A 24,699-nucleotide genomic window follows, 5' to 3' on the forward strand; every position below is an offset into this window, starting at 1 on the left:
GATCTGATTAGTTTCTTCGTTCCTGTTTTTCTTTTTGCTATTTGCACATATATATTTTCCAGATACATACTCTACGGAACCAGAGTTGCGACAGCACTCCAACCTACTCATCCAGCAGCAGTTGACAGGATGGGTATCCTCTGTCAATGGTTCTATCTAAACTTATTCTATGGAAATGAGAAGTTGAACTAATTAAACTGTCAATACCCAAAGATAACGCTCTTGAGCTAATTATTTACAAACGCCTGCTATGAACGCCGATTCTTTTTACTCTATTGTGCACGAATCTCACCATTGCACCACGTTCCTCACTCAGCGACGCATCCAACGGTCTTCTTGACCATTCGTTGACCTGCTCTGAGCAATGTGTGCCAGCGCATCGATCGCTGGATTCGTTAGCAACGTCGCAATAATAGCGTGAGCGAGGGGTGCATTGGCATACTTTGCATGTCCATCTTGGATCTTGTGGCGAAGTAGAAATCTTCGTTGATCCTATCCTGCTCATGCTCGCCTGGGAGATGACAAGGGCAGAACTCAAAGTCTGTGGATAGCGGCGGCAGGTCTGGTGTAGACAATCGGGTGTCGGTTGGGGTCCTCGGGCGCCAGTCTTCACTGAGAACGTCCCTTTCAGAGCCATAGATATCCAACTGTCTTTCTCTGGATTCCGTGGGAGCCGAGTGGCACCAGGATCCCGTGTGGGCAAGACCTTCATCTGATGGTAGGTGTGAGGGTTGTCCATTCATTGGCAAGGAACCAAGGGTATTCTCAAGCGAGACCCGAGGATGCCTGCGAGGCGATGTTGAGTATAGCTCATAATCTGAGTCCACCCTGAGAAGAGACGGCTGACTGGCATGTGAGTACATGTCCAGGTTTGACAATTGGTGCAAGCCACGTGATCGTGGGACATGAGTCCGCGGACACGCTTCAGCTTCTCTGCTCCGCTCAGCGCCATTGGAAGTGTCTGCCAGATGCGATACTCCGACTAAATAGAAAGGTTCAGCCAGGCTTCGCGGCCTCGCCGAGAGTTGTTGTCTCTCGTCGGCCTCACGAGGTCCCAGGGCTTGGTTATGGGTTCGCTTGAGCTTATAAGTAGGCGATGAAGGGGCAGATTTAGGAAAGTGACGATGAGAAGCCATCTTGTCGTGCAAAGGGAAGTATGTGTTATTGGCACAGAGATGCGGTATGAGATGCTATATGAGATGCGATATGGTATATGGGCGTCAAGTGACGGCGACAGGAATGGAGGTCAGATATACTATGAGATGAGTCCTACTGATACTTATCAGACTCTTGAGTGCTATCAAGTGATGAAACTGAAGAGCAATGGATGAATTGAGATGGGTTTGGAGTGATTTTTGATGGGTAGTGAAAAAAGGTATGAAGGAGGGAGAGAGCAGGAGAAAACATCGAGGGGGGGAGGAGGACTTTAAGTCGGGAGGTCCAAGGACGACAGTCCCCCCACCGACCAATCAGAAGACAGTATCTCAACCTCCCACAACCTCATCCTGGCCCTTCTCCCCATCCACACTTGGCTACAAAGCTATCAACATACTCTTTCCTTCTTTTACGTTGTTCAAGTTCATATAAACATCACTCAATCTACCAGAAATCCCCCGATTCGTTTCCACTCGTCGGCTGTTCGACCCTTTGGTTCCTGGGTCCAATGCGTGAGTGTCTGTGTAGGACAGTAAAGTACACCAATCCTGCGGGCTATAAATTGATGCACCTCGTAGGTTATTGTGTTACGGATATATACAGCCTGTGCAAGAGAAGCGGCTCGGTTTGGGATGCACAGAAGGCATTGATTCTGTAACTGTAACTTTGCCAACATGCTGGTCGACGTATTCGTCACAAGAACAGCCGTCCTTAACTCATGTACGCCTGTTGTGTTACTTGCATCTCCAGCACACACCGATAAATCGGGTTGTTGATGGGTAAGGCTTTCTTGTTGATGGTCCAAGTAATGCACGGCTACGAGTCGTTCACAGTTGAAGTCATACAGATACAGATATTTATGTATACAGACTGCAAGGTTGGAAACTGACGAGGGCGGATTGCGCAGTGTCTATTGGTACAATTACGAGCTATATGCATAAACATCGGCAAAGAACGTACCTGGTACTGTACTTATATGGAAACTACCTGTAAGCCTGTCAGCTTGTAAGCCTACATGTAGCAATACCTTAAAACATGTGTAAGTGGAAGTACCTGGACTTGAAGCTCTCTTATCTTATCCTGTTTTAGGCACTGTACAGTCTGAAATGAAATAGATGCAGTGCACCAACATGCTGGATGTTGGCTGTATCAAGTGTTGCTTCGATCATTTGCCTACCTAGTAGTCAGCCGCTGATATACTGGGTCAGATCGACCGCTGAGTTGCTTCTCTCGGATACGCAAGTCCAGATTCACTAGTGAAACGGAATATTATCTTAGACTATGCCTAACCATATGGAGTTTTACGAAATCTAATCCGAGCGGGTTTTGTACTACCCTGAAAAGCCATCTTTGATAGCAGGAGATCTCATAGCTCGAGACATCACCCGGTTTGGCTTGGGTGCCGGTTTCTCCGTTCCCCGTCTACCAATTATAGCTGAGTTACTCTGTATACTGTAGATAGCCAAATGTAAACTCTCACAGCCAAAGGTCTTGTCATACTGTCGACTACAACGGATGAGGAACGTTGCATGTACATGGACTGTTCGACGTGCGGGTCGACAGCTGTGGCTAGAACCATCAGCCACAAGCCACCCCTGTATGTAAGGCCAGTCGATCAGCGCCAGCAGCTGATGATGATACAAGTGGTACTCCGTACGCCCCAACGAGAACTCATTCAACAAACACGTCACCAAAGATCTTCTTCTTCAACAAGCGAGAAAAAAAAATCTCATTTTAACACAACTTCTCTGCTTGAAGAATTTAAAACGAAAAAGTCCTGGTTCACAGGCACCAAAACATCGCATGATCGGTACATCTTTCGGTGAATGGGTCTTTATCCGCCTATCCATCGCATTCTTTCGCTACACGCCATTAATTTACATATTTCTCATTTTCCTCCTTCCTCTCATCCAGCCCGTCGAGACAATATTTCCAGCTCTCTGTGTTTTCCTGGCAGCGTTGTTGGCAGAGCTTGTGTACTACTTATTCATATACAGACCATTTCTCCGACGGCTTAAGCGTGACGCAGTTCACCCGCCAGCACTTTCGCGCAAGGATCGAGAGGCGCTGTTTGAGCGGTGTTTTGGGAATGTGTCGGTGCCGGATATTTATTTGAGGTGGTGGTTTCTGGATGCGGATCCGCATGAGATTCGGAGGGATAATGTGAGGGAGTTTATTTTGTGGGCTTTCTTTGAAAGGTCTGATGGTGAAGAGTTGGTCGATGAAGATGGAGAGACGGTGGAGGAGGAGGTTGAGCACTATTTGCGTCGTCTCGAGAGACGACTTGGACGGCCACTCAAAGCTGGGCGGGGAAATGCGAAGAGCCTTCGTCTCACACTCGATGGCATCACGACAACATATCGCAGTCTTCCTTGGTATATCATCATCTTCATCGTCGATCAGGCCACTCATTTCGCCTTCCGCTGGCACGGGTTCGAGTTCTATCGGCGACCTCGCTCTTCTGCGCTTCGCATGTTCCCTCCACGACCACAAGAACTGTATCCAGGCCGACAATCCCCCTCTTCGCGATTGAGTTATTGGCACCGCCCACACACAGCTCAGGATAAACTTCCCGTTGTGTTCTTCCACGGTATCGGAATTGGATTATGGACGTATGTTCGTTTCCTGGCTGGACTTCACGAAACCGATGATGGAAGTGGAAGTATCGGTGTAATCGCTCTCGAAATCCTGCCAATCTCATTCCGCCTCACGCCAGCCATTCCTGATAAGGCCGAGTTCTTGACTCAAATGACCGCCATCCTGGATCACCATCGCTGGGAGAAATTCGCTCTTGTATCGCACTCTTACGGCTCTGTCTTGACAACTCATATGCTCCACGACTCAAGGCTCAAACATCGGGTGCCATCAATTGTCCTTATCGACCCTGTTACCATCATGCTCCATCTTCCTGATGTGGCATACAACTTCACTCGCCGGAAGCCAAAGAGAGCAAATGAATGGCAACTGTGGTATTTCGCCAGCACGGATCCAGGCGTTGCGCTTTGTCTGGGAAGATATTTCTTCTGGCGTGAGAATATCTTGTGGAAGGAGGATCTTTTGGGAACTCAAGATGATGGCCGCCGTACGAGGCATGCTGCAGTGACACTTTCTGGCCGCGACCTCATAGTCGATACAGCCACGGTTGCAGAGTATCTGGGAGTTGATCTGGAATCGCGCACTCGAGGTGTAGTAGCCGAATCGCACAATGGCGTCGAGGTGGTCATGTTTCCAAAGCTGGACCATGCGCAAGTGTTTGATGATCAATCGAGTAGAGATTCGGTGATTCAGATGGTTAAATCGAGATGTGAGAGTTAGTGGATTGCATCTCCGGTATAGCCTAAAATAGACAGATTGATGCGGACGATAATGAAAGCTCTTTGTTCGGCGCTTTAGTTCTTTGTCGAAATGACATCGCCACCGAAGTCAGTCAAGTCCGCACGAATGGGAGATGATCCGTTTTGAATCATGAGCAATTGAAAGTCTTCATCGGAGTCATTTTTGATCTGGTGCTCGACCCATGCAGGCACAAAGGCAAAGTCTCCAGGTGCAAGCTCGTGGTGTTTGAGTTCAGAGTTAACGGCCTCGTTGACAATGAGAGTACCTTTGCCAGAGACAGTGTAGATGATAGTTTCTAGCCACAAATGTCAGTTCTGTATCCTTACACATAATAGGTAGTAACTGACCTTGCTCACTATTATGTCTGACCGTAGACTTGGAGTGTGGTCGCGTTGTGATAACTTGCTCGTGTCAGTAACGCAGGGCCGGTGCTTGTGTCTGAAACAATCTACTCACCAGAGACACACATATTGTCGCACTTGCCCACGACAGCGGGTCGTTCAATAACGGGCCCTTCAACAGTTGGATGAGTCGGTTCGAGCTGTTTGGCACGTGTGATATTGGCCGATGCAGGCATTATCATCGGAAGAATCTCCGAGATAATGGGTAAAAGGGCGGCCATCATTGGCAATTGGTGTGTTGAACACGATAACAATTATTTAAAAGACGGTAAGTGTGAAAAAGGAGATGGCTGCTGGTTTGTTATAAAGAATTACGACGTGACGTGAGAGGCGAAAGATGAAGGTATTCCCAGTGGTTGTGAGCAGGAGATGACGTCGGTTCAGTAAACGGGTGGTGTACAATCCGCCAGCAAAGCAGAGTGCAGTGCAGTAGTACAAAGGCGTGTTTTTGAGTGACGAAAAGAGCCGCGTGACCTCGGGATTTGGTGTTGAGATCAACCCTGATCAAGTACCAGTATCAGGCCTTAAGATCCAATGCAACCTAGACCAAGACCAAGACCAAGACCAAGGTCTGGACCTAGACCCCAGCTACATTACCAGCCACCGTCGCTAGTTTTAGGTAGTGGCTCTCGATATGGAAGCCAAGTATGGATATGGATCTTTGTTTAGATTGATAATGCAGGGTCGATACGATTGGGGTTAAACAGGTACGACTGCATGCAGGTCTTGGAAGGACTCTAACAGCTTGTACTCTCTTTTTTATTGCGGTGACCTTTATTTTCTTTTGCTTTCAGTTTATATTTAAACGTACCTATATAGCTTGTTAATTGATCGGCTAATGGGTGACGATCCATCCTCTCCACTTTAGAGAGCAATGGATCCAGTGTCATCGTCAAGGAGATATGAATCTATATTTGATGTCATAACGACGAAGAATTAACTGCTTTATGAAATAAAAGTAGCTATCCATCTTTATTCTGTTGTCTTGAAGGTGTCTTCGCCATTGCTATCTTCGCACCTTTTCTAGGGTCGGCCCCTACGGCTGAACTCCGCTTAGCTGCATTACTTGGAGTCATCACTACAGGCACTGAAGCTCCCTTCAAAGCTCCCAAGCCCAGACCGTCTAGATCATCATCTAGCTCACCACCCCTGCCCGAAGCTGAAAGCAACTGACATAAGTTAAGTAAAGGGAACTGAGCTTCAACCTGTACCTCTTTTATCTTGATTAAACTCATCATACAGACACTCTTTCTCAGGAATAATGTCTACCTCCAGTCAAGATCCCGAGTCACCGCTACCGGACCCGTTGTCGTCATCGGAGCCTCAATTAGAGATACCATCAGAAGACTCGTTGCTTCTCAATCTTCCGCCTGAGCTTATTGATAACATTCTTTCTCACCTTTCACCGTATGATCTGTCAGCTATTTCGGGTACATGTCGAGATCTGCACAAGCATGCTCTGTCCGACATTCTTTGGCATCCTCTTGTCCAAGAGAATGTTCCTGGTATGACCATCACAAGTCCTCATCCTTGCAAGAATTACCATGACCTCTACGCCTCTCATGATCGTCTTTGGTTCCTTCCTCGACAAAAGATCTGGTTTTGCGACCGTGATCTTACCGGCAGACTTATGCTTGTTCGCTATGACCCTCGTCGAGGCTGTATAGAGGGCTACCAACTTCTCGCAAGCAGAGGTCGACCACTGCACCAAAGCTGGCTTGGTCAAGGCGATGTCCTGATTCAAGAGTTCGATCCAAAAGTTAAACTCCATCTTGATAAGCCTGTTCTGCAGTTCCGAGTGGGAGACGAAGCTCCAGTCGAGTTCACAACTCGACCCGGCGCCAACCGCTTCGCCGATGAGATGCCTGTCACACTTGATGATCGAATCGACGCTCTGTTCAGCAACTTCATGCTGACCTGTGAACTCGATCAAGAAGAAGCCGAGGATAACCTCAAGAGCACATTTCCATACGGCAACATCTGGCCACCACCGTCGGTACCTTCGGATCATCACGTATCAGGCGGCAGCACACAGATTACCGAGGAGGGCATCTTTGTCAACACACCAGCGACCCGGCCCCGACGACGCAGGGATGTATCAGAGCGATTCTTCCGAGTCCGACAATGGATGGAAATGGCGGGCGGTTTAGCTCGCGTTGGTATGGCTGCCGGTATGACTGGGATATTTAACATGCTAAGATTGTCTCGTCCCGCAGCGACCGGAGGTCTTCCGGGTGTCCACGTCGGCGAGGAGCTGATCACATACTCAACGCTCGATCCAAAACTGTACACGCCTACACCGTTGAAACCATGGAGGGGAATCTGGGTTGGCGATTATAGTACCCATGGATGCGAGTTTCTGCTCATTCACCAGCCCGATGACGAAACGCCGGCGACGGACGAAGAACTTGGGCTTATTCGCGGAGAGAAGGAAAGCGAAGAAGTTTGGGAAGCGAGACGGGATTCGGAGCGCACGTATCGAGGACGGCTCGAGGCTATTAAGCTAACAGGAGATCCCAACGTTCCACGCGGGGAGATCACCTTTTTAGCCAAAGACTTGAGCAACCTTGTTGAAGGTCCTCCAGCACACCCTCGCTTCCAAGGTTCGAGGGCGGTTCACAGCCAGGGGCACATCGCAGATACAGGGTTTATCTCAGGCAAGTACGAACGGGATTCTGAAAAGACAACCAAACTAACAACTTCGTAGATAGGTTTGTTGAAAGCCAGCTTATACTTGTTAGTCATGACCGCATAGCGCAGCATTGGGTTGAGTTTGGGCATATTAGCTATTTCCAGAGGGTCAACATTGATGAGTTCCTGAAGGTGTAAGAGAGGATGATGATGTATATTTAGATTCACCCATAGCTTGTAAGAATAGAGCATATAGTTTGATCAGAAGTTATAGGTCATGAGCATGGGAGATTACGATCATGTTGAGACGTCAAAACGCTCACGGTCGATCGAACGATCGCTTCTACTGGCATACATCATTAACCCAGTAGAAAGCTGACTCGACATGGAATAACGCATCCAACTCAGATTTGAAACTTAATATTCCAGTTACTCATACCGATGTCAGTTCGTTTCCACGTTGGAATTTTGCTATCATTCTTCAGTTGTAGGGTAACCAGAAACGAGCAAGAGGAACATCGTGATGCAGCCAGATGTCAATGCCATGTATTTCTAAGGGTATCACGGAATAATCCAGTATATAAAACCCATACGAAAACCAGTTTTAAATCCCGCCTGTCCGAAAATATTTGTTCTCATAAGATCATTGTCGTCCTGCATCCAGTACCTTCTAACCAGCGGCTGGACTCATATGGGCTCAAGGCCCGGCGCTGCGGACGCATGGCTCGACTTGGCCACTTCGCTTTTGTATCTTTTTTTTTGTATTCATCGTAGTTTCTGTTTACTTGGACTTGGCCTTCTCAGCCTGAGCCTGCTCGTAGATCCAGTCGTTAAGACCAGCACGGTTACTTTGACACCAGATTAGCTTCACTCCCACACTTCCAGCAACGAATGTACTTACCGGGCAATCTCGAAAGCGTAGAACTGCATGCGGGGAACAAAGATGGTGGTGTTCTCCTCGTACTCGACGCTGGGGCTGTCGCGAACCATGGTGCCAAAGTTGTAGTCGTCGACCTTCTTCTCGTACTTCATCATGAAGTCGCGCCATCTGTTCTTGCCGTCCTTGCTCTTCATCTCGTCCTCGTTAACCTTGGCGGCGGGGTCGAACTCAGGGAAGGCCTCGTTGAGGTGCTCCATGATCTCGTCGTCGATCTTGGTGAGGCGGAGGGAGGAGCCCTTTACGCGCTCGAGGATAGACCAGTAGGTCTGCATGTGCTGGACGACCTTGACGGCGAATTGCTTCTCGATCTGGGGGGACTGTCAGTCACTGTCTTGTTTGGTATCGAGGTTGGATGTGACGCACATCTTCGTTGTTCTGGGCATTTTCGGCATCAAAGTTCTTGGGCACAGGGGCGCCGGCCATGTTATCGAGGGGATCCATGATGATTTACTGCGATCGGATTGCGAGGGAATTTGGTGATGTTTAGTGTAACGGCAGCTTGTGCTTGAAGTTACCGTTGGGCAAAAACCTTGAACGTGGGGCAATGATGATGGAGGGGCACAGAAGCCACAAATGATATCAGCGTATAGTGTTTGCGCTTATACGCACTGTCAGATCTTGCGACGCTTCTAGGAGCTACTAGAACAATGCACAGTGCAAATATCACGACAAGCATCCATGTTACTCTTGTTTCAGTACATCGAACAACCAAGATCTTCCACCATACAAACAGCAAAAAGTGATTGCCGATGCAGGCAAAAGATAATGCTTGCTAACTCCGGTACAGGGAATCGAACCCTGGGCTCCGCGGTACTTGATCTCTCAGGTTATGAGAGCGCGAAATGTTAGCCACTACACCATACCGGAAGGTGATTGGTGATTTTTGGTTGACAGGGCTCTAGCAATTAACAATAATGAAGCCCACTCGTTCGGAGTGAACTTGCATCAGAGATGTGACTCTGGAGTCTTTCGAGTGTTGGCATCTGATCACCAGGTAGCATGGATTCCTGCTGCTAACGCACTAGGCCGCCGTTACGGGTTATTCTACAAGCTTTATCAGGGTTGAAACACAAATCACTTGTCCGTTTCTGAGCCAAGCAATCTAAACTCAATATCCGTCTGGCTTGTTTGAGTTAAGCAATGTGATTTCGGCAGGTAAGCATCTAAGTCATTACAAGTTGACGGCTGCGTCTTCCATTTGTGGTGAATTGAGCCCGTAACTTATGATGGCTGATAAACCTGCAGCTGGGAGGGAATGCTCCGATACAAACTGCTTTCTGATGCCACTTTGCCTTGAGATTCCTGCCATCTGATACGTAACTCTGCAATCTCCCTTCCGTTAACTTCATTCACCCTAACAATTGTGACATTATGAGGAAACAGGAAACAAACACTCAGACAGGCTGACTGTCTTGCTTGACCTGGCAAAGTCAAGGGGAATATCTGATTGCATTGATGTTGCGGTGTGAATTTGCGGCTAACTGCAGTGACACAGGCTTGGGCTACTGCATATGGTCCGGAGCAAAGACAAATGATAGGGGCTGGATACGACATGATGCCGCCAAAGGAATGAGCTGGCTTCGTGTTTGTGACAATCAACGGAAGCAAGCCTCCTTTGCTTTCCAGCTGTTTCTAATAGAAACATACCTGCTTGGCCTGCAATATGAATGTGTCATTACTTTCTGGAAACAAGCACAGGAGGTTGGAGAGTGTAGCTGTGCTTACCTGATCCTAAGAAGTAGACTGTCCATAAAATCTCATAAGTAGGGGGGCCTCCCAGCTACGGACCTCCTCTTTCCATCTTCATCAATAACCCCCTTTCTTCTGTTCGTTGCCTCTTTACTCCCCCACTCTTTGCTGGCTTCCGTTCAAGCATCGGAGTTATGACTCTTCAAACCTGTTAGGATATTGAAGAAAGCTTCAACTGCCATTACCTCAAGCGCTCTTTGGAGCCATGAGGTTATCTACATCTGATCAAGATGAAGACTTACCTTCGACCTCCGTCCTTTCCTCAGTCCTGTCAGTGACGAGGGAGAACGGATATACAGCCTGTCTACTTTCTTATGCTACGCGTCATTCCGCCTCTTCTTTACCTTGGCACACATCCTTATCCTCATTTATATTATATACATCTGCAGGTTGAACAATCATCTCCACAGCGACGTTTGGAGAAGACCTCTAATGCCTGAGGTCACCAATCATGCCAACTGCATCCCGTACCAGCAACAAGGACGGGAAGCCATCGTCGATGGCAGTAAGAAGGAGGATTGGGGACCAACCCCTGATGGCTGGCCTTACTGAACACCAACAACGACACCTTCCCGTAAGTTACTCAGCACAAATTTAAAGTCATGATGCTGACCATTTACATAGCTTCCAAGCAGCCTCAGACGTTGCCGTTGTCAAGCAGCTCTCTTCTTTTTTCCTCTTTCTCCCGAGTTCACCTTCTGCCACCACCATCGTTGCTCCGCTTCCCCTTCCCCAGGAGCACTCCGGCAGCTGATCTGCGCGGGATACCAGTACCATGCCTAGCATCAGCATCAAAAGCCTCCCACTCTTCATTTATGAAGAGATAGGAAGTTATTGCAACAACAAGAATTTCACGTAGCTTGTTTCAGTTAGCGTGAACTTCTACAACTGGTTCAATGGATTGCATCTCAAGAAACTCCGAATGTATAACCATCTGCATACAGTCACGTACTGGGTAAAGGGCCTACTGAGCGAGAGAAGCCCCCGGCCTAAGACTCCAAAACCTCTCTATATATACGACACTGCCACCAAACCTTCAAAGCTATACACACAATATCACCAGGCCTGAGGCTGAACAACATGTGGGACGCAATGATGCACCATCGGCCACTGAGACACATTCGAACTCACACTCGTACCAAATCAAGTACTTGTACTTATACACATTCACATACTGTCACACCTATGGAAAGTGAAGCTTACTTGCTTTTGTCCATATCTGGGGGTCCAGGGTCCACTGGCCTGCATGCAACGATGTCCACCGAAGATGAGGATGGCCAGCGCACGGCTCGGGATCTGGTTAAGGAGTTCCAGAGTTTGGGACCGGATAATATGAAGGAATTGACTGTTATGCTGGGAATCTCTGATAACAAGCACAACGGAGATGATTACGGACAGGAAGGCGAAGATGAAGATCAACAGCAAGACGAGCAGGACACCGGCGAGCAGTGAGTTGCTAGGATCAAAATCCCGTTTTCGTCTACATACGCACTCACTACTCCTCTTCTACTCCTACGTCTATCTTCAGTAGATCCTACTATCTACCACACCTCAACAGACCAGGAACTGTATGGGTCAATGACCTCCTACCCATTGAACTCGTTGACCTTAACCAGGCAGCTCTTCGTGAGAAAGATCGACTTATGCCAAAAAGGGAGAAAAAGTTCAATCGCCCACAAGCGGTGTTTCAAGAAATAGTCAAGCACGACACCGCGACTTCGACACTAAGGCCTCTTCGGTGGCTGATCCTTTAGATGCCATTGATGGGAACGAGCTCCGACTTCAGGACACTGCGAAGACTGCAACAAACAGGAGTGCTTTACTCGTGGCCATTGTGGCTGTCGTAAGCGAGCTCAGGTATGTCCTCTCGCACTTGATAGCTGGACTTTGCATACTGACGGTATTACCAGCGCGCAGGATCGTATCCACACCTTCGACATACTCATTGTTCTCAACCTTCTCATCCCATTCCTTGGCCATGTCGTTGCCTTCATGGCGGTAATTATACTCTGTTTCGTCTTTATGAACTACAAGACTGCTGCCCGCCAGGTTGCGATCTGAGTCTTGACCAAGACAAAGTGGATTCTTTACCAACAACTGTCCTTCAGTCAACTTCTCGCAAGACAGCCCTCGACAATATCTGATGGGTTCTCCTTCTGAGGATCTATTCATCTTCCATATGGACCAATTCAGGGATCCGTCTCTTGAACTGATAATACCGGTAGAACCTTAATGCCCAGGTTCAACTGGATCAAAAGTATGTGGATTTACATCTTCTTGATACCTCACCTCTGCTCAAGGTCAAGTGCCTGACCTCCCTGCATAGGTTGAACACGATCTTCTTTCAAACTTGGGAAACGACATATATACTTGGTAAGTACTGACACTACAGGCCTTTATCAAGATGAACCCCACTAACATCTCGTCTTCTAGTATTTTCAAACCCTTGATCATTAGACCATGATGAGATCATGGTCTGAAGAACAGACTCCCTTCAGCGTCCCAGCAGTGCTTTACAGGCAACCGGGACCTGTGTGGAAGCCCTTCTACCAGTGTCAGACGAAGATTATCACAACTGTCCAAGCTGCAGTCAACGATTCGTACGAGCGAGCACACTCCAAATGCATATAGAGGCATGCCGCGGCAGACCAACCGAAACTTGTTCCCATCATGAATGCAGACATACTCGCATGTGGGCACATCTATCCTAACTCATCGTGGCCCTTCAACTGCCGTTACATCCTATCCTCCATTCACTTGTCGCCACCGGTTTGACTAGGTTCCGGATTTGATCAGATCTGGCAAATTGTCAGGAGCAGCGCAAATTGCATACGGAATCATGCAAGAAGCCCTAGCGGATAACTGCTTGGCAGATACACAACATCCTCCCTCTTCTATCGCCCGGGACAAGTTCTATATCACTGATCAGACCGGGTCCCTTTTTCCGAACATCTTTATCGGCACTCACGAGGCCACTGAAGTCAAGGTCGGCACCAGCTACACAAACCCAACCACCCCACATCACCATCAGCAGAATGTCCTTTTCTGAGGTTACGGACTTGAAAGAACTTGGTACCGCTGTCGAGTCATCAGTGCAGAGCATTGGGAGGCTTTGCGGAAGAAGATTTACCGTTCGTTATATAATCGTATCAACAAGCTGAGGGGACTGTCTCCGCTGACGCAAGGCCTTCGGGCCTGAGTCAAACCTCAGCCTCGTCGGCTGTACCTCTGCGGTAGATCTATTTACACACGAGCTAAACATGTGTCTCCCCTGCACCTGGAAGGGTATTGAGACTGTGCCATCTCTGCCCTGATCATCTTCAACAATCGCAGTGCCCAGAATATGACAAACGCCGACAAAGTCCTTCTGAGAGACACTTTGGAACATGTTCCGAACCTCTGCAAAGCAACAATCATGCGCACGCCAATCATCGAGCAACGTATTGATCGTATCTGCCAACTTGCTCTTTTCTGGCACCTCCACCATCGAGGGTTTATACCGACTCAACTGCCGACACTGGCCAGTTACAAGACAAGTATCTGGGACAAATTGGGCGATGCCACCTACTGATGGAACTTCATTTGAGACCAACACTTGTATTCAAATCAAGATTCCTGCGATCAAGGATGAGCAAGGGATCGAAAACACAATGGCTCTGTGGCAACTACGACTGTTAGCGCCACCCCTCTACTTGTTCGCGAGGAACTCAAAACTGATCTCATTATCATCAATGAAGCAGCAACTATGGATGAGCGTTCTGGCTCAGCACTCGAGGTACGAGCTGTGGTGGCTGCTACAATGAATCGCACATCGATCCTATGGGCCTTGGTACATACATCAAACTGCACGAAGGCTTGTTTGCTTTTGGTTGAATTGCCGCCCGGCACCAAAGCGAGCCATTCAAGAAGGAAAACGACCTAGGTTCCGACGACTTTTCGCTACTGAGATACTAATGAAGACATTGTTCAAGGATTACCTATTGAACTTCAATGGTGTAGTGCTATCGAATACCACTGCAACTTCGAACTCCCTATTTCGATCTTATTCCCAGCCAGACCTGGTGTTGGTTGACGAAGTCATTGCCCGTCAAGCACCTAGCACGATACGTACACTATCACTCGCCTAGGTCCTCTTCTTCCCTCTGCGGTTCAGCATCCTGCGAAGACCTGAACAACCAAGTTTGCGTTTTGCCCCAAACACCTGGATCCAGACACCTGGATACGAACAGTCAGCGAGTGTCTGGTTCAGCGCAACACAGATCCGAGGCAGGGTAGCACTCAACGATCTCTATCCTAACTTGGACGATTTCTTCGTCAGTTTTCTCGGCGTGCAAGAGCTCACACTCGATATGCAAAGAGTGCGTCAACAGGCAAGACTGCCGGCCCATCTCCCTGCCCAAGCTGAAGAGCATGTGAACCGTATTTTTGTACTCTTTGCTACCAGTTCTCCGCCTTGGCAATCACCTCCCCCTTTGACCACTGAGGCTGAACTACCTGAGCCAATGAAGGCGGAGGATGCGCCGCAACCGAATTTCGCAAGTGGGATGTATTTGGCATCATCAAGCACCAGGGCGAAGGTCAAAACACCCTGTACCGCGTTCAGTGGTTTAGATGCTCGCTGCGGCAGACCGCCTGGGAGCAGGGCCGTTTGTGGTGCCTCTCTTGACGACTCAACCTCAGTAGCGAACGTAAGAGCCAGCGACGACGGGGAATTCACTCCCCACAAGTTCTTTTCTGGTCTTCATCAACTTTTCTACAACTCCTTTGTCCATTAGTGATTCAGTTGTATCCGCCAAATCAACACCAACGTTTGCGACGAATCTTCTCTAGCCTCTTCACTACCCATACCTATCCGGCTTTTACCGATGATGGTCACGTCGTCCTATACGAAGAATTTCCAAAGATCTTTGAACCCGATCATTCACTCAAGTGTCGCCGTCGTCAAAGCGATGTCGGAGGATCATCCACCCACCCATCTCAACGAGAAGGTAGTCCCATGGTCGATGAAGGAAATGACGACACTCCCCCCGAGCCTATTGCTCCGAATAACATCATTCTGCACAAGGCGAAGCCGTCCCGATCTAATGAAGTTGGATGGGGTACACCTGGTGAAATCCCTAACGCAAGTGGAATTCTGATGCCCAATATATCCCCGTTTGTCTATGTCCTTCCGCCAAATCCCGCTGAGCCATCGATATCCTAATCCGTCAGTGATTCAGCCCTATCCAACACATCTTACCCAATGGCCCTTCCCAGGAGACACTGTATCAGTCATTCAACAATGACCAGTGTGTCATTTCGGGCACGATTTCCTGACGGCTCATTGGGATCCCTAGCCAAGCAACAAGGGCAAAGTCATCGAAGTTGTCCCCTTCCGTTTTGATCTACCTCATCTGGCACTTGACGCTCTGGTCCTGCTAGCGAAGCAGAGCCTACTACTGCCGGAGAAGAGTCTGCCTTGGACGAGCTGAAGGTCCTTCACTCAAGCGTAAGCTCGGAACCATGGATGAACTCACAGAGGTAAGTTCCTCCTCCTGCCAGAACACAGAAGGGTAACTAACTAGTATGCAGCAAGGTTCCCAACTCCAGTAGAACATCCATTCCATCCCGGGGCTACTTGCAAACAACAGACTCCGCGTCAAGTGGGTTGACGACGGCCGCCTGATTATGAAGAGATGGCTCCACCAAAACCGACATACGACAACACTCAGCTTTATCCCAAGATAGTCACCTACAGAACCGTTGCGGAATAGGCGAGAGACCTACCCATGATTCAGGGATCACGCCAGTTGATGTCTATGGGAAACAAAGCACATGTCTTCTCCTACACCTCAGCATCATAATCATAATCAACAACATTACAATGTATACCAACAGCTCCTATCAAGGGACTCACCAGCATCAACCATACACGTGACTCGCTCGCTCTCATGGTCAACCGAAACTTGACATATGTGCGACATCGCGAATACGATCCTGATGATCTTACTCCCGAACTTGCTGAAGTCATCACCTACCAAGCCCTGTTCATCCCGCGGTGGAAGTTGACACCACTTAGGAGCAGGCGCGCACCCTGTTCAACAACTCCATACTATATGCTCTAGATAGAGTGTGGGGCGGGGACGATTGAAGAAACGCCTCAGGCCTGCCGTCTGTTCTGGATCGTCTCGTCTTGATTGTCAGTAACACTTTGTTATAGGCAGCTATTGTACTCAACGAGGGCCAAGCTGCAAGCTTCCTACCCCACGTGTCTTTTCTGGTGGGGGAGGGATGTGTTGAACAAGGAGAATACCTTTCTGATGACGACGAGGATTATTTGGGCTTCCAAACGAGGCTAAACATCAGAGTGCTTGATCTGGTCCAGCCTCAGGACCATATGGAGGAATTCACCAGGACGTTGAATTGTGACTTGGACGGCTATGTTGATCTCGCTTGGCCAAGGATAAGAACGTCGCCAAGAGACTGTTTAGGTCATGTATCGGACTTCTACTTCGAATTCCAACTCTTTGACTCATCAACAGTGACCCATCTACCAATTACCATGGCAGTACAGAGCCAAAGATCGTCTTCAGATGGCGGCATGGACATCCTGTCGGGAAAGGATGCCATGTCGTTGATAAAAATTGGGCTACTGCGTTACCTCTTACAGCGTGAAGGGCGATGCAACTCAAATATGGCTCTCCCTATACAATTCACGATAACTGCCGAGGGCCAGTCCTGGGCCTCTCTTTCATACCGGCAGCTCAATATATAAGTTATGTTTCCAACTAACCTTGTCACCGCACTACGTCCGCAATCCTCGAAGCACCAATGGAAAACAGCGACGCTCTTTGAACAGTTAGTCGTCGGATGAGATCGCAGTTGGGCCGGACCACCAACTCGTTCCAAACACTTGAGGCAGATCAACGAAACCGCATTAATTAATATATACAATATCCTCAGAACATACATCAATTGCCTTCAAACCATGTGCAAACTCTCTTTCTCTCTATATATCTTAAACGAAGCATATCTTCACACCAATCAGAAGAAGCAATTATCTGTTAACTAGCAGATCCTGTTACTGCTTGATAGCTGCAAATCGGGCTGCCATACCGTGTAGGATCGGGCCATTTGTGCGACTACTTAGAAGATAGTGGTAGAATAAATGTTGGGAATCATTTTTCACAGAAATCATCACAACACAGTTCTCACTCATTATATACAAAAGCCAATTTCTTCAGATATATACGACTTGATATATACTTTACACTCGAAATATACGTCAATTGCCTTCAAACCTTACACACACATATATATATATATATTAAACAAAGCATGTTCTGGCACCGGTTAGATAAAGCAAATGCCTATCTAGTGGCAGATCCTGACACTGCTCGACAGCTGCAAACCGGGCTGCCACGCGGTGCGGGATCGGTCCAATTTTGCGAGTAGAAGGTAGTGGTGGAATAAATCTTAGAAATTTCTTTTCTTTTCTTTCCTTTCTACAGAAGTCATCATAACACACTCCTCAGTTATCATATACAAAAGCCAATTTTGAGAGTTACTGTACACCCAACACTGCATCTCAATAAACGACAAGATGCCCGCTGAGACCTCGCCTGCAAACATGCATCAAGCACAGATGCAAGAGGTACGCCTGACTCTACAGAGATGCTGCCGCAAACACTAACTCTTCAAGTAGATGCGAGATGCCCTTCAGCGTCTGCACTACCAGGTGCAAGGCATAGCCGACCACCTGCGAGAGGCACTAGATGCCATTGCGTGAGTATTATCAATGTAGTAGCTTTGTACTCGGCTAACAGGTAATCTAGCGATCTCAACGAGAGGGTCTACACCCTCGAGCAACAGGGAACCCCAGGTCTGGCTCCTGACGAAGGTAGCTCTGCCAGCAGCGGCAGCAGCAGCAGCAACGATACCACATCAAACTAGAGAAGATCGTCTCTCAGATGCGCAACAAACAAAACACCATCCTGTTTTCAGCTCTGTAGTGATTTAATATACCACCAAGATGCCTGATATACATACAAATGAGCTTCCCAAAACCTGAAACGCGATTCCATTCCCAAATCGAACAAGCCATCACATCCACTCGACTTTCTATCCAGGGAAGAATGAGAATACTCTATGGACCTTTGCAACAAAGGTTGTGCGCACATTGATACACATTTAACGACCAAAACTCAAGATACCACATATCCTTTGCCGTATACTAACGTAGATGTCTTCTCTCCTAATGAACGCGGGGGTTTCCCAGATGTTCAAGACCAACACCACTGCGTCTGAAATGATGATAATGGCAGTAACCTGCAATAGATACATGATAAGGTGACCCAAGTAAAGTCCTACTGAACCAAGAATAGAATTTTGTCGCTACGTCCTTTAAGTTCTTTGGGAATTTGGTTTCATTTCTAATCATGGAAAACTAGAAATATACCTGACTTATGAGTGGGACTCATAGACGATTCACTGAAACTATGTTGACACTATCTGTAGCTCTGCTGTGTCCCTATGTTGCAATGATGGGTCGATGATAGCAAATCCCAACAATAGCGATAACCGAACCAAAGAGAAACTAACACTCCTGAATCTTCCACCCGTCGCCTCTACTCCGTACGGCCAGGCGCAAACGCCCATCAAGCTCCCAGAAAAAGAAAACCATCAACCTGATATGTACATCTGATAGGGATTATCCGGTAATAAAAGCTTCTAGTCCTCCTTCTAAACGCCCCCTATCAAGATGAAGAAGCCCATGACGGAGTCTACACCCACGGCGAAGACGAGATTCTCTCCGGGGGTTAAAAATAAATTTGCACCCGACCGTCTGACAGGAGAAAATGGCAGCAATGATCGCAATACACGAGCCGAAACAGCGAAAGCTCAGGTACAGCAGCTGCACTGAATCCTTTAGCTGGCGCCTATGGCGTCGACCAGTCAGAGAAGAAGACCCACGAACCGGTGAACAAGTCCTAAGCCTGACGGAGCATATGATTGAGATCATCAATGACACAAAATCCATTACGGTGCCCTAATCATCATTCACTCATTCACGATACCCCCTTCAAGATACCCCTTGGCCGAGTCTACATCTGTGTATGCTGGAACCCTGCATTCCCCGAAGTCTATTTGCTGACGCCAAAACAAGGATTATTTCGTTAGGCTTAGCACTTTGTGAGATTGTTTGGTGTAGCTTGCGGCTTTTGATCTGTTGGTCAAGGTTCCAGAGTGTAAAGTTGTGTTTGATACGCGATGGACTTTCTATGTCAATCGAATAGACAGGCATCAGCATGTAGCCCTATTGCAGGTTCAGAATGTATATTCTAATGATGGCTGTTGGGTGTCTTCCCTTGTCGGGATCGAGTCCGAAACGAAGGAGGGCAAATCGGGATTGGGAATCAACCACTGGCAGTGCCCCAGTTGAGTGTGATACCAAGAGGGGATCGGCTTCGATCGTAAGCAACCGTTACAAAGTGTGTACATAAAGCTTCACGCCACTTCCGATAGTTCGATCCTTGTACCTGACGCTACTTGTGGCAACATGAAGCCGGCTTGAACAGGTACGCCAAATTGCCTTGGCTTGGTAGACACAACATAAAGATCCCCTGGTCAAGTTTAAAGAGCGCATAAATTATTCGCTATCACTCTGGGACTCTGGTATTTGGAGCTACAAATCATCTCGTCTTACTGCGAGACGTGGTGGTATCTGAGGCCCAGTGATGGTTGCGGAGAGGAGGGCACCTACACTATACCACATTACCTTTGTAGATAGCTCGTATATGAATTGTGAAAAGAAATTCTGTACAAATCAAGATTCATATCCCATGTAAACCAACAAGTCCAAGTAAACTCGTCTGATAAACCAGTAAGAGGCAAAGCCTCATCAAGTTGGCCACCATTTGGCAGTGCCAACACGACCGGCACCTCGGCCACCTTTTATAGCCCGACTCAAAAGTCTAATAACAGATCATCATTATTTATCTAATGAATTTATTTCTGTCATTTAGTTGCACGAATTTGGTGCGGGGCTGAACAATATCAACGAGAACAATACTAAGACCCTTGCCCTCAGCCTCGTCTGTGCACCATCACCACTTGCTCTTTCATATTGTTCTTTGTCACCACAAACCCTCCTCCTCTTCAACCCTGCCGCCTTCGCATCTCACCATGTCGCCTCCTCGACGATATACTCGGCTGTTGTTCTTTCTAACTTTCTTTGCTTTTCATCCAGATTGATATCATCACTTTCGTTAATCTTCAACTTCATCGCAATGGAACAAGACACTAAATCATCGTGGAAACAACTCTTCGCTTTTACAAAACGATCACATACTGGAGCACTCGTAGCCGCATTAATAGCAGCGGCCTTCTCGGCTGGCTTTAAAACGGTTCTCGCGGTCATCCTTGGAAAGATCTTCGATATCATCGCTGGCTTTGGAAATGGGACGTTCACAGGAGATGAAGCCCTTTCCCGTGTGTCAGACTGGGCACTGGTGCTTCTCGGAATGGGAATCGGAAACTGGATTGCGAGTACGGCTTTCCTTGCTCTATGGGTCATCTTTGGAGAGTTGCAGGCTTGTAGTGTGAGAGAGAACATCTTTGCGAGTCTTCTCTCCAAGGATATGGCCTGGTTTGACTCTCAGTCGGAAGGCATCTCCAGTCTTCTTATCAGAATACAAACGTGAGTATCCCTCATTCTTTCTGCTCTCTAACTAACACACTTTAGACAAACCCGTGAACTGCAACTCGCATCTTCCCAAGTTCTGGGTCTTCTCGTCGGCGACATCATCACCTCTTTCGCCTCGCTAGGCATTGCCCTCTACTACTCCTGGAAACTCACACTCGTCCTCCTCGCTACTCTCCCAATCTCAGCCATCGTCCTTTCCCTCTCAACAAAGCGTCTGGAGCCTGCTATCCAGGCTCAAAAACGTGACCTAGCTGTCGCCTCGAAGCACGCCGTTGCATCAATCACCGCCATAGATCTCGTCAAGATCTTCAACGGATACGACCAAGAAGTCTGGCAGTACTACCCCTCCATCAAATCCGCAGCAAAACATTACCTCGTTCAGGCTCAGTGCAATGCCCTCCAGATGGGCTACGTCGCTTTCTGGGTTGTCGCCATGTTTGTTGTGGGATTTTGGTATGGCGTTGTGCTTGTCAACAATGATGGGCTTGCGGCGGGTGCTGTTTTGACGACATTCTACTCTACGCTTGCAGCCTTCCAGGGTATCGAGGCGTTGATGCCGCAGTGGTTGGTTCTTGCGAAGGGCATGTCGGCTGGTGGGTTCCTTTCAAGCATTACTCGTAACATGAGGAATGGTGGTACGATCAAGCCAATGTCCAGAACTTTGCGACCACAGTTCTGCAGTGGCGATATCGAGCTGAAAAATGTAAGTTCTCCTTGACTCAGCAAAGACAGGTACTGACATCAACAGGTGAGTTTTGCATATCCCTCAAATCCCACGTCCAAAGTCCTCAAAGAGTCGAACTTCTTCTTCTTCCCGTCCGGAGAGATCACCTTCATCGTCGGAAGAAGCGGTTCCGGAAAGAGCACACTCGGTAATCTCATCGTCGGCTTTTACGAGCCCCTGAGCGGACAAGTCCATGTCGACAATCGGCCTCTGCAAATACTCGACAGACAATGGGTTCGCGAAAACATCACTCTGATCCAACAGTCGAGCGTCCTATTCAACGAATCATTTTTCAAGAATGTCGCCTTTGGTCACCAATACCCCGATGCGGCAACACGATCCGAGGTAATGAGCGCATGTGATGCAGCATTACTTCAGTCAACTCTAGCAGCACTCCCCGAAGGCCTCGATACAAATGTTGGCGCCGACGGATATAACTTGAGTGGTGGCCAGAAACAAAGACTAGCACTTGCTAGAGCTCGCCTTCGAGATCCGCCAGTACTCATCCTTGATGAGATCACAAGCGGTCTCGACCAGGTCAGCAGAACACTCATCATGGATGCAATTCGAGCATGGCGGCGCGGCAAGACCACTATCATTATAACCCATGATGTTGCTCAGATTGACGAAAACGACTTTGTCTATGTCATGGACAATGCAGCTCTTGTGCAAGAAGGCTTCAGAAAGGATTTAGACAAGCAAACTGGCAAAACCTTTGCAACGCTGGCATCCACAACGTCAGATACTCCAGCATCGTCTACCGAAATCACTATCGACTCTCCGACTTCTCCGACTTCTCCGACTTCACCACTTTCTCCATTATTCCCCAGACCAGCGAGAGCGTCTCGACTCTCGCGACTACTTGTCGGAGAGTTGGAGTCTTTCAGCCCAGCCCCAGCAAGGGCGTCGCAGCGTATGACCCTTGGGACGAATGCGGCAGCGGCCCTTCGCATCAGAACAGCTAGAGCATGGGATATGGAGACCTTTTTCGAAGAGCGTCCAGCGACAGCAGCTGAAAATCACCTACCTATGGATGACTTCTACGATGAAAAGCATAATAGCGCTCTCAGAAGTAGGAGTAGCCTGGATGGCTTTGAAACATCGTGCACACTGAATGCCTGGGATGAACCAGATTACCTGTTCGGTGGAGCGGAACGACCCAAGAGTATCACCAGACTTCGACAAGCAAGGTTGACCATCCAGACGGAGGATAAAGATGACGAGACTAAGGAACTCCCTCCTCCTATGTCACTGGTCGCAATCTTGAAGACCGTTTGGCCAGCCATCGGTCGCGGACATCGGTTCCTGCTTATCCTCGGAGTGGTTACATGTTTGATCGGAGCAGGCTCTATCCCCGCATTCGCGTATTGCTTTGCGCAGTTACTAGGTGCAATGTGGTCGCAAGGCGATAAGCTAGCAGAAGGTCAAAAATGGGCCATCTTCCTCAGTGTCATCGCCGTCGTCGATGGAGTTTGTACTGGTGGCGGTCGATATCTCCTGGAGATGGTAGGCCAAGCCTGGATCAACACTATCCGCGTGGAAGCCCTGAAACGAATTCTTCGACAACCAAGATCCTGGTTCGACCGATCACGCAACTCACCTGGCCGAATCAACGAATGCCTCGATCGAAATGCCGAAGAAATGCGCAACATTGTCGGCCGATTCGTACCCATCCTCATCACAGTCACTGTCATGATCGTTGCCGCCATCGTATGGGCACTCGTCATATCCTGGAAGCTCACGCTCGTCGCTCTCGCACCGCTGCCTGTCGTTATGGGCGCAGTTAAAGGCTATACCATTATCAGCGGTAAATGGGAAGCGCGATGCAACGAAGGAGCCGAGGAAGCCAGCGCTGCTCTGACTGAAATCTTTCTCAACATTCGGGTCGTTCGTGCTCTTACATTGGAGAAGTATATGAGTGCGAAGTACCTTAAAGTGGTAGCTCATACTCTGGCACTGGGCAAGAAGAGAGCTACCCGCACAAGCGGGTTCTTTGGTCTTTATCAGTCAGTGAACTACCCTCTTACGGCTCTTGTGTTCTATTACGGTACCGTGCTCTTGGCTTCGGAGAGGGCAATCACACCGATATCCGTTGTAGCAGTGGTCAATCTGCTTCTCTTTAGTATGGGGACAGCGACGAGTATTCTTAGTACGATACCACAAGTCACCATGGCCCAGTCTACCGCGGCACAGATGTTGAAGTACGCCAACATGCCGTTGACACCAATCAGCGAGAGTCGTGGGCATCAGAAGCCAAAGTCACCACTTCCAGTACGGCTGGATGACCTCGGCTTCTCTTACAAGTCAAGTTCAGCAAGACCAGTATTGCGAGGCGTGTCCTTCGAGGTCAATGCTGGAGATTGTCTGGCCATCGTCGGTCGATCTGGCTGTGGCAAGTCGACGGTTATCTCACTGATGCTGGGTCTTTATACTCCTAGCAGAGCTACGATACTCGGTTCAGAATCGCCACTTACATTTGCCGGCATTTCACACGCAGATATCGATATCGAGCATCTCCGCTCAATGATGGCATACGTACCACAAACACCATTCCTCTTCCCAGCCACCATCGCAGAGAATATCACATACGGCCTGAACGAACTTTCACCTCAACGCCACTTCCCCAATATCATGGCCGCCGCAAAAGCAGCTGGTCTTCACGAGTTCATCTCAACTCTTCCAGACGGTTACAACACCCACGTCGGCGACGGAGGCCAAGCTCTCTCAGGCGGCCAAGCACAGCGTCTCAGCATTGCGCGTGCACTAGTTCGTAAGCCAAGACTTCTCGTACTTGACGAACCAACAAGCGCGTTGGATGCAGAAAGTGCTGAGATGATCAGGCACACGATGCGACGGATCGCGCGGAAGTCAAAGAGGGACATGGCAATTGTCGTGGTAACTCATAGCAAGGAGATGATGGCAATCGCAGGTCGGATTGTTGTGCTGGAAGATGGTATCAAGGTTGAGGAGGGAACATATCACGAGTTGGTACAAGCCAGAGGTGCTTTTGCGCAAGTGATTGGTGAAGGGGAATGGGAAGGCGGTAAAGAGTATTGAGACTCGACTCAGATTGATAAGT

At 48.4% G+C, this 24,699-nt stretch overlaps 9 protein-coding genes and 1 non-coding gene across 10 annotated transcripts; 5 read left to right on the plus strand and 5 right to left on the minus strand.

The window, feature by feature from the left end:
• Window positions 1-235: 235 nt before the first annotated feature.
• B0J16DRAFT_272106 (uncharacterized protein) lies at window positions 236-1,136 on the minus strand (the record flags this gene model as incomplete). The annotated part of the gene is made up of 2 exons (XM_046123597.1): window positions 236-357; window positions 443-1,136. The coding sequence occupies 2 exons, from the start codon at window positions 1,134-1,136 to the stop codon at window positions 236-238; spliced, it is 816 nt and encodes a 271-aa protein (XP_045980370.1).
• Window positions 1,137-2,958: 1,822 nt separating this feature from the next.
• B0J16DRAFT_273203 (uncharacterized protein) lies at window positions 2,959-4,470 on the plus strand (the record flags this gene model as incomplete). Its single annotated transcript, XM_046123628.1, has 1 exon — window positions 2,959-4,470. The coding sequence occupies one exon, from the start codon at window positions 2,959-2,961 to the stop codon at window positions 4,468-4,470; it is 1,512 nt and encodes a 503-aa protein (XP_045980371.1).
• A 37-nt stretch (window positions 4,471-4,507) lies between these two features.
• Window positions 4,508-5,371, minus strand: B0J16DRAFT_177414 (RmlC-like cupin domain-containing protein). The gene is made up of 3 exons (XM_046122533.1): window positions 4,948-5,371; window positions 4,839-4,892; window positions 4,508-4,786 (listed from the first exon to the last, which is right to left on the minus strand). The coding sequence occupies exons 1-3, from the start codon at window positions 5,114-5,116 to the stop codon at window positions 4,545-4,547; spliced, it is 465 nt and encodes a 154-aa protein (XP_045980372.1). The 5' UTR covers window positions 5,117-5,371; the 3' UTR covers window positions 4,508-4,544.
• A 568-nt stretch (window positions 5,372-5,939) lies between these two features.
• B0J16DRAFT_347737 (uncharacterized protein) lies at window positions 5,940-7,908 on the plus strand. The gene is made up of 2 exons (XM_046128600.1): window positions 5,940-7,549; window positions 7,600-7,908. Exons 1-2 carry the CDS (start codon window positions 6,154-6,156, stop codon window positions 7,719-7,721), a joined length of 1,518 nt encoding a protein of 505 aa, XP_045980373.1. The 5' UTR covers window positions 5,940-6,153; the 3' UTR covers window positions 7,722-7,908.
• Window positions 7,909-7,928: 20 nt separating this feature from the next.
• B0J16DRAFT_347739 (polysaccharide biosynthesis-domain-containing protein) lies at window positions 7,929-9,011 on the minus strand. Its single transcript, XM_046128601.1, has 3 exons — window positions 8,827-9,011; window positions 8,425-8,771; window positions 7,929-8,371 (listed from the first exon to the last, which is right to left on the minus strand). Exons 1-3 carry the CDS (start codon window positions 8,902-8,904, stop codon window positions 8,305-8,307), a joined length of 492 nt encoding a protein of 163 aa, XP_045980374.1. The 5' UTR covers window positions 8,905-9,011; the 3' UTR covers window positions 7,929-8,304.
• Window positions 9,012-9,239: 228 nt separating this feature from the next.
• Window positions 9,240-9,330, minus strand: B0J16DRAFT_t251. Its single transcript has one exon. It is a non-coding gene; the product is annotated as a tRNA-Glu (tRNA).
• Window positions 9,331-10,289: 959 nt separating this feature from the next.
• On the minus strand, window positions 10,290-11,049 carry B0J16DRAFT_347745 (uncharacterized protein). The gene is made up of 2 exons (XM_046128602.1): window positions 10,837-11,049; window positions 10,290-10,786 (listed from the first exon to the last, which is right to left on the minus strand). Exons 1-2 carry the CDS (start codon window positions 11,023-11,025, stop codon window positions 10,655-10,657), a joined length of 321 nt encoding a protein of 106 aa, XP_045980375.1. The 5' UTR covers window positions 11,026-11,049; the 3' UTR covers window positions 10,290-10,654.
• Window positions 11,050-11,466: 417 nt separating this feature from the next.
• B0J16DRAFT_374792 (uncharacterized protein) lies at window positions 11,467-12,452 on the plus strand (the record flags this gene model as incomplete). The annotated part of the gene is made up of 4 exons (XM_046130623.1): window positions 11,467-11,660; window positions 11,771-11,838; window positions 11,877-12,069; window positions 12,123-12,452. 4 exons carry the CDS (start codon window positions 11,467-11,469, stop codon window positions 12,271-12,273), a joined length of 606 nt encoding a protein of 201 aa, XP_045980376.1. The 3' UTR covers window positions 12,274-12,452.
• A 1,650-nt stretch (window positions 12,453-14,102) lies between these two features.
• B0J16DRAFT_177530 (uncharacterized protein) lies at window positions 14,103-14,411 on the plus strand. The gene has a single exon (XM_046122534.1). The coding sequence runs from the start codon at window positions 14,166-14,168 to the stop codon at window positions 14,337-14,339; it is 174 nt and encodes a 57-aa protein (XP_045980377.1). The 5' UTR covers window positions 14,103-14,165; the 3' UTR covers window positions 14,340-14,411.
• A 6,069-nt stretch (window positions 14,412-20,480) lies between these two features.
• Window positions 20,481-24,677, plus strand: B0J16DRAFT_374794 (P-loop containing nucleoside triphosphate hydrolase protein; the record flags this gene model as incomplete). Its single annotated transcript, XM_046130624.1, has 3 exons — window positions 20,481-20,890; window positions 20,936-21,599; window positions 21,645-24,677. The coding sequence occupies 3 exons, from the start codon at window positions 20,481-20,483 to the stop codon at window positions 24,675-24,677; spliced, it is 4,107 nt and encodes a 1,368-aa protein (XP_045980378.1).
• Window positions 24,678-24,699: the final 22 nt, after the last annotated feature.

This window comes from Fusarium flagelliforme, assembly GCF_020744385.1.
Source record: "Fusarium flagelliforme strain FIESC 12 MPI-CAGE-AA-0113 chromosome Unknown B0J16scaffold_6, whole genome shotgun sequence".
In the NCBI taxonomy this organism is placed as follows: domain Eukaryota; kingdom Fungi; phylum Ascomycota; class Sordariomycetes; order Hypocreales; family Nectriaceae; genus Fusarium; species Fusarium flagelliforme.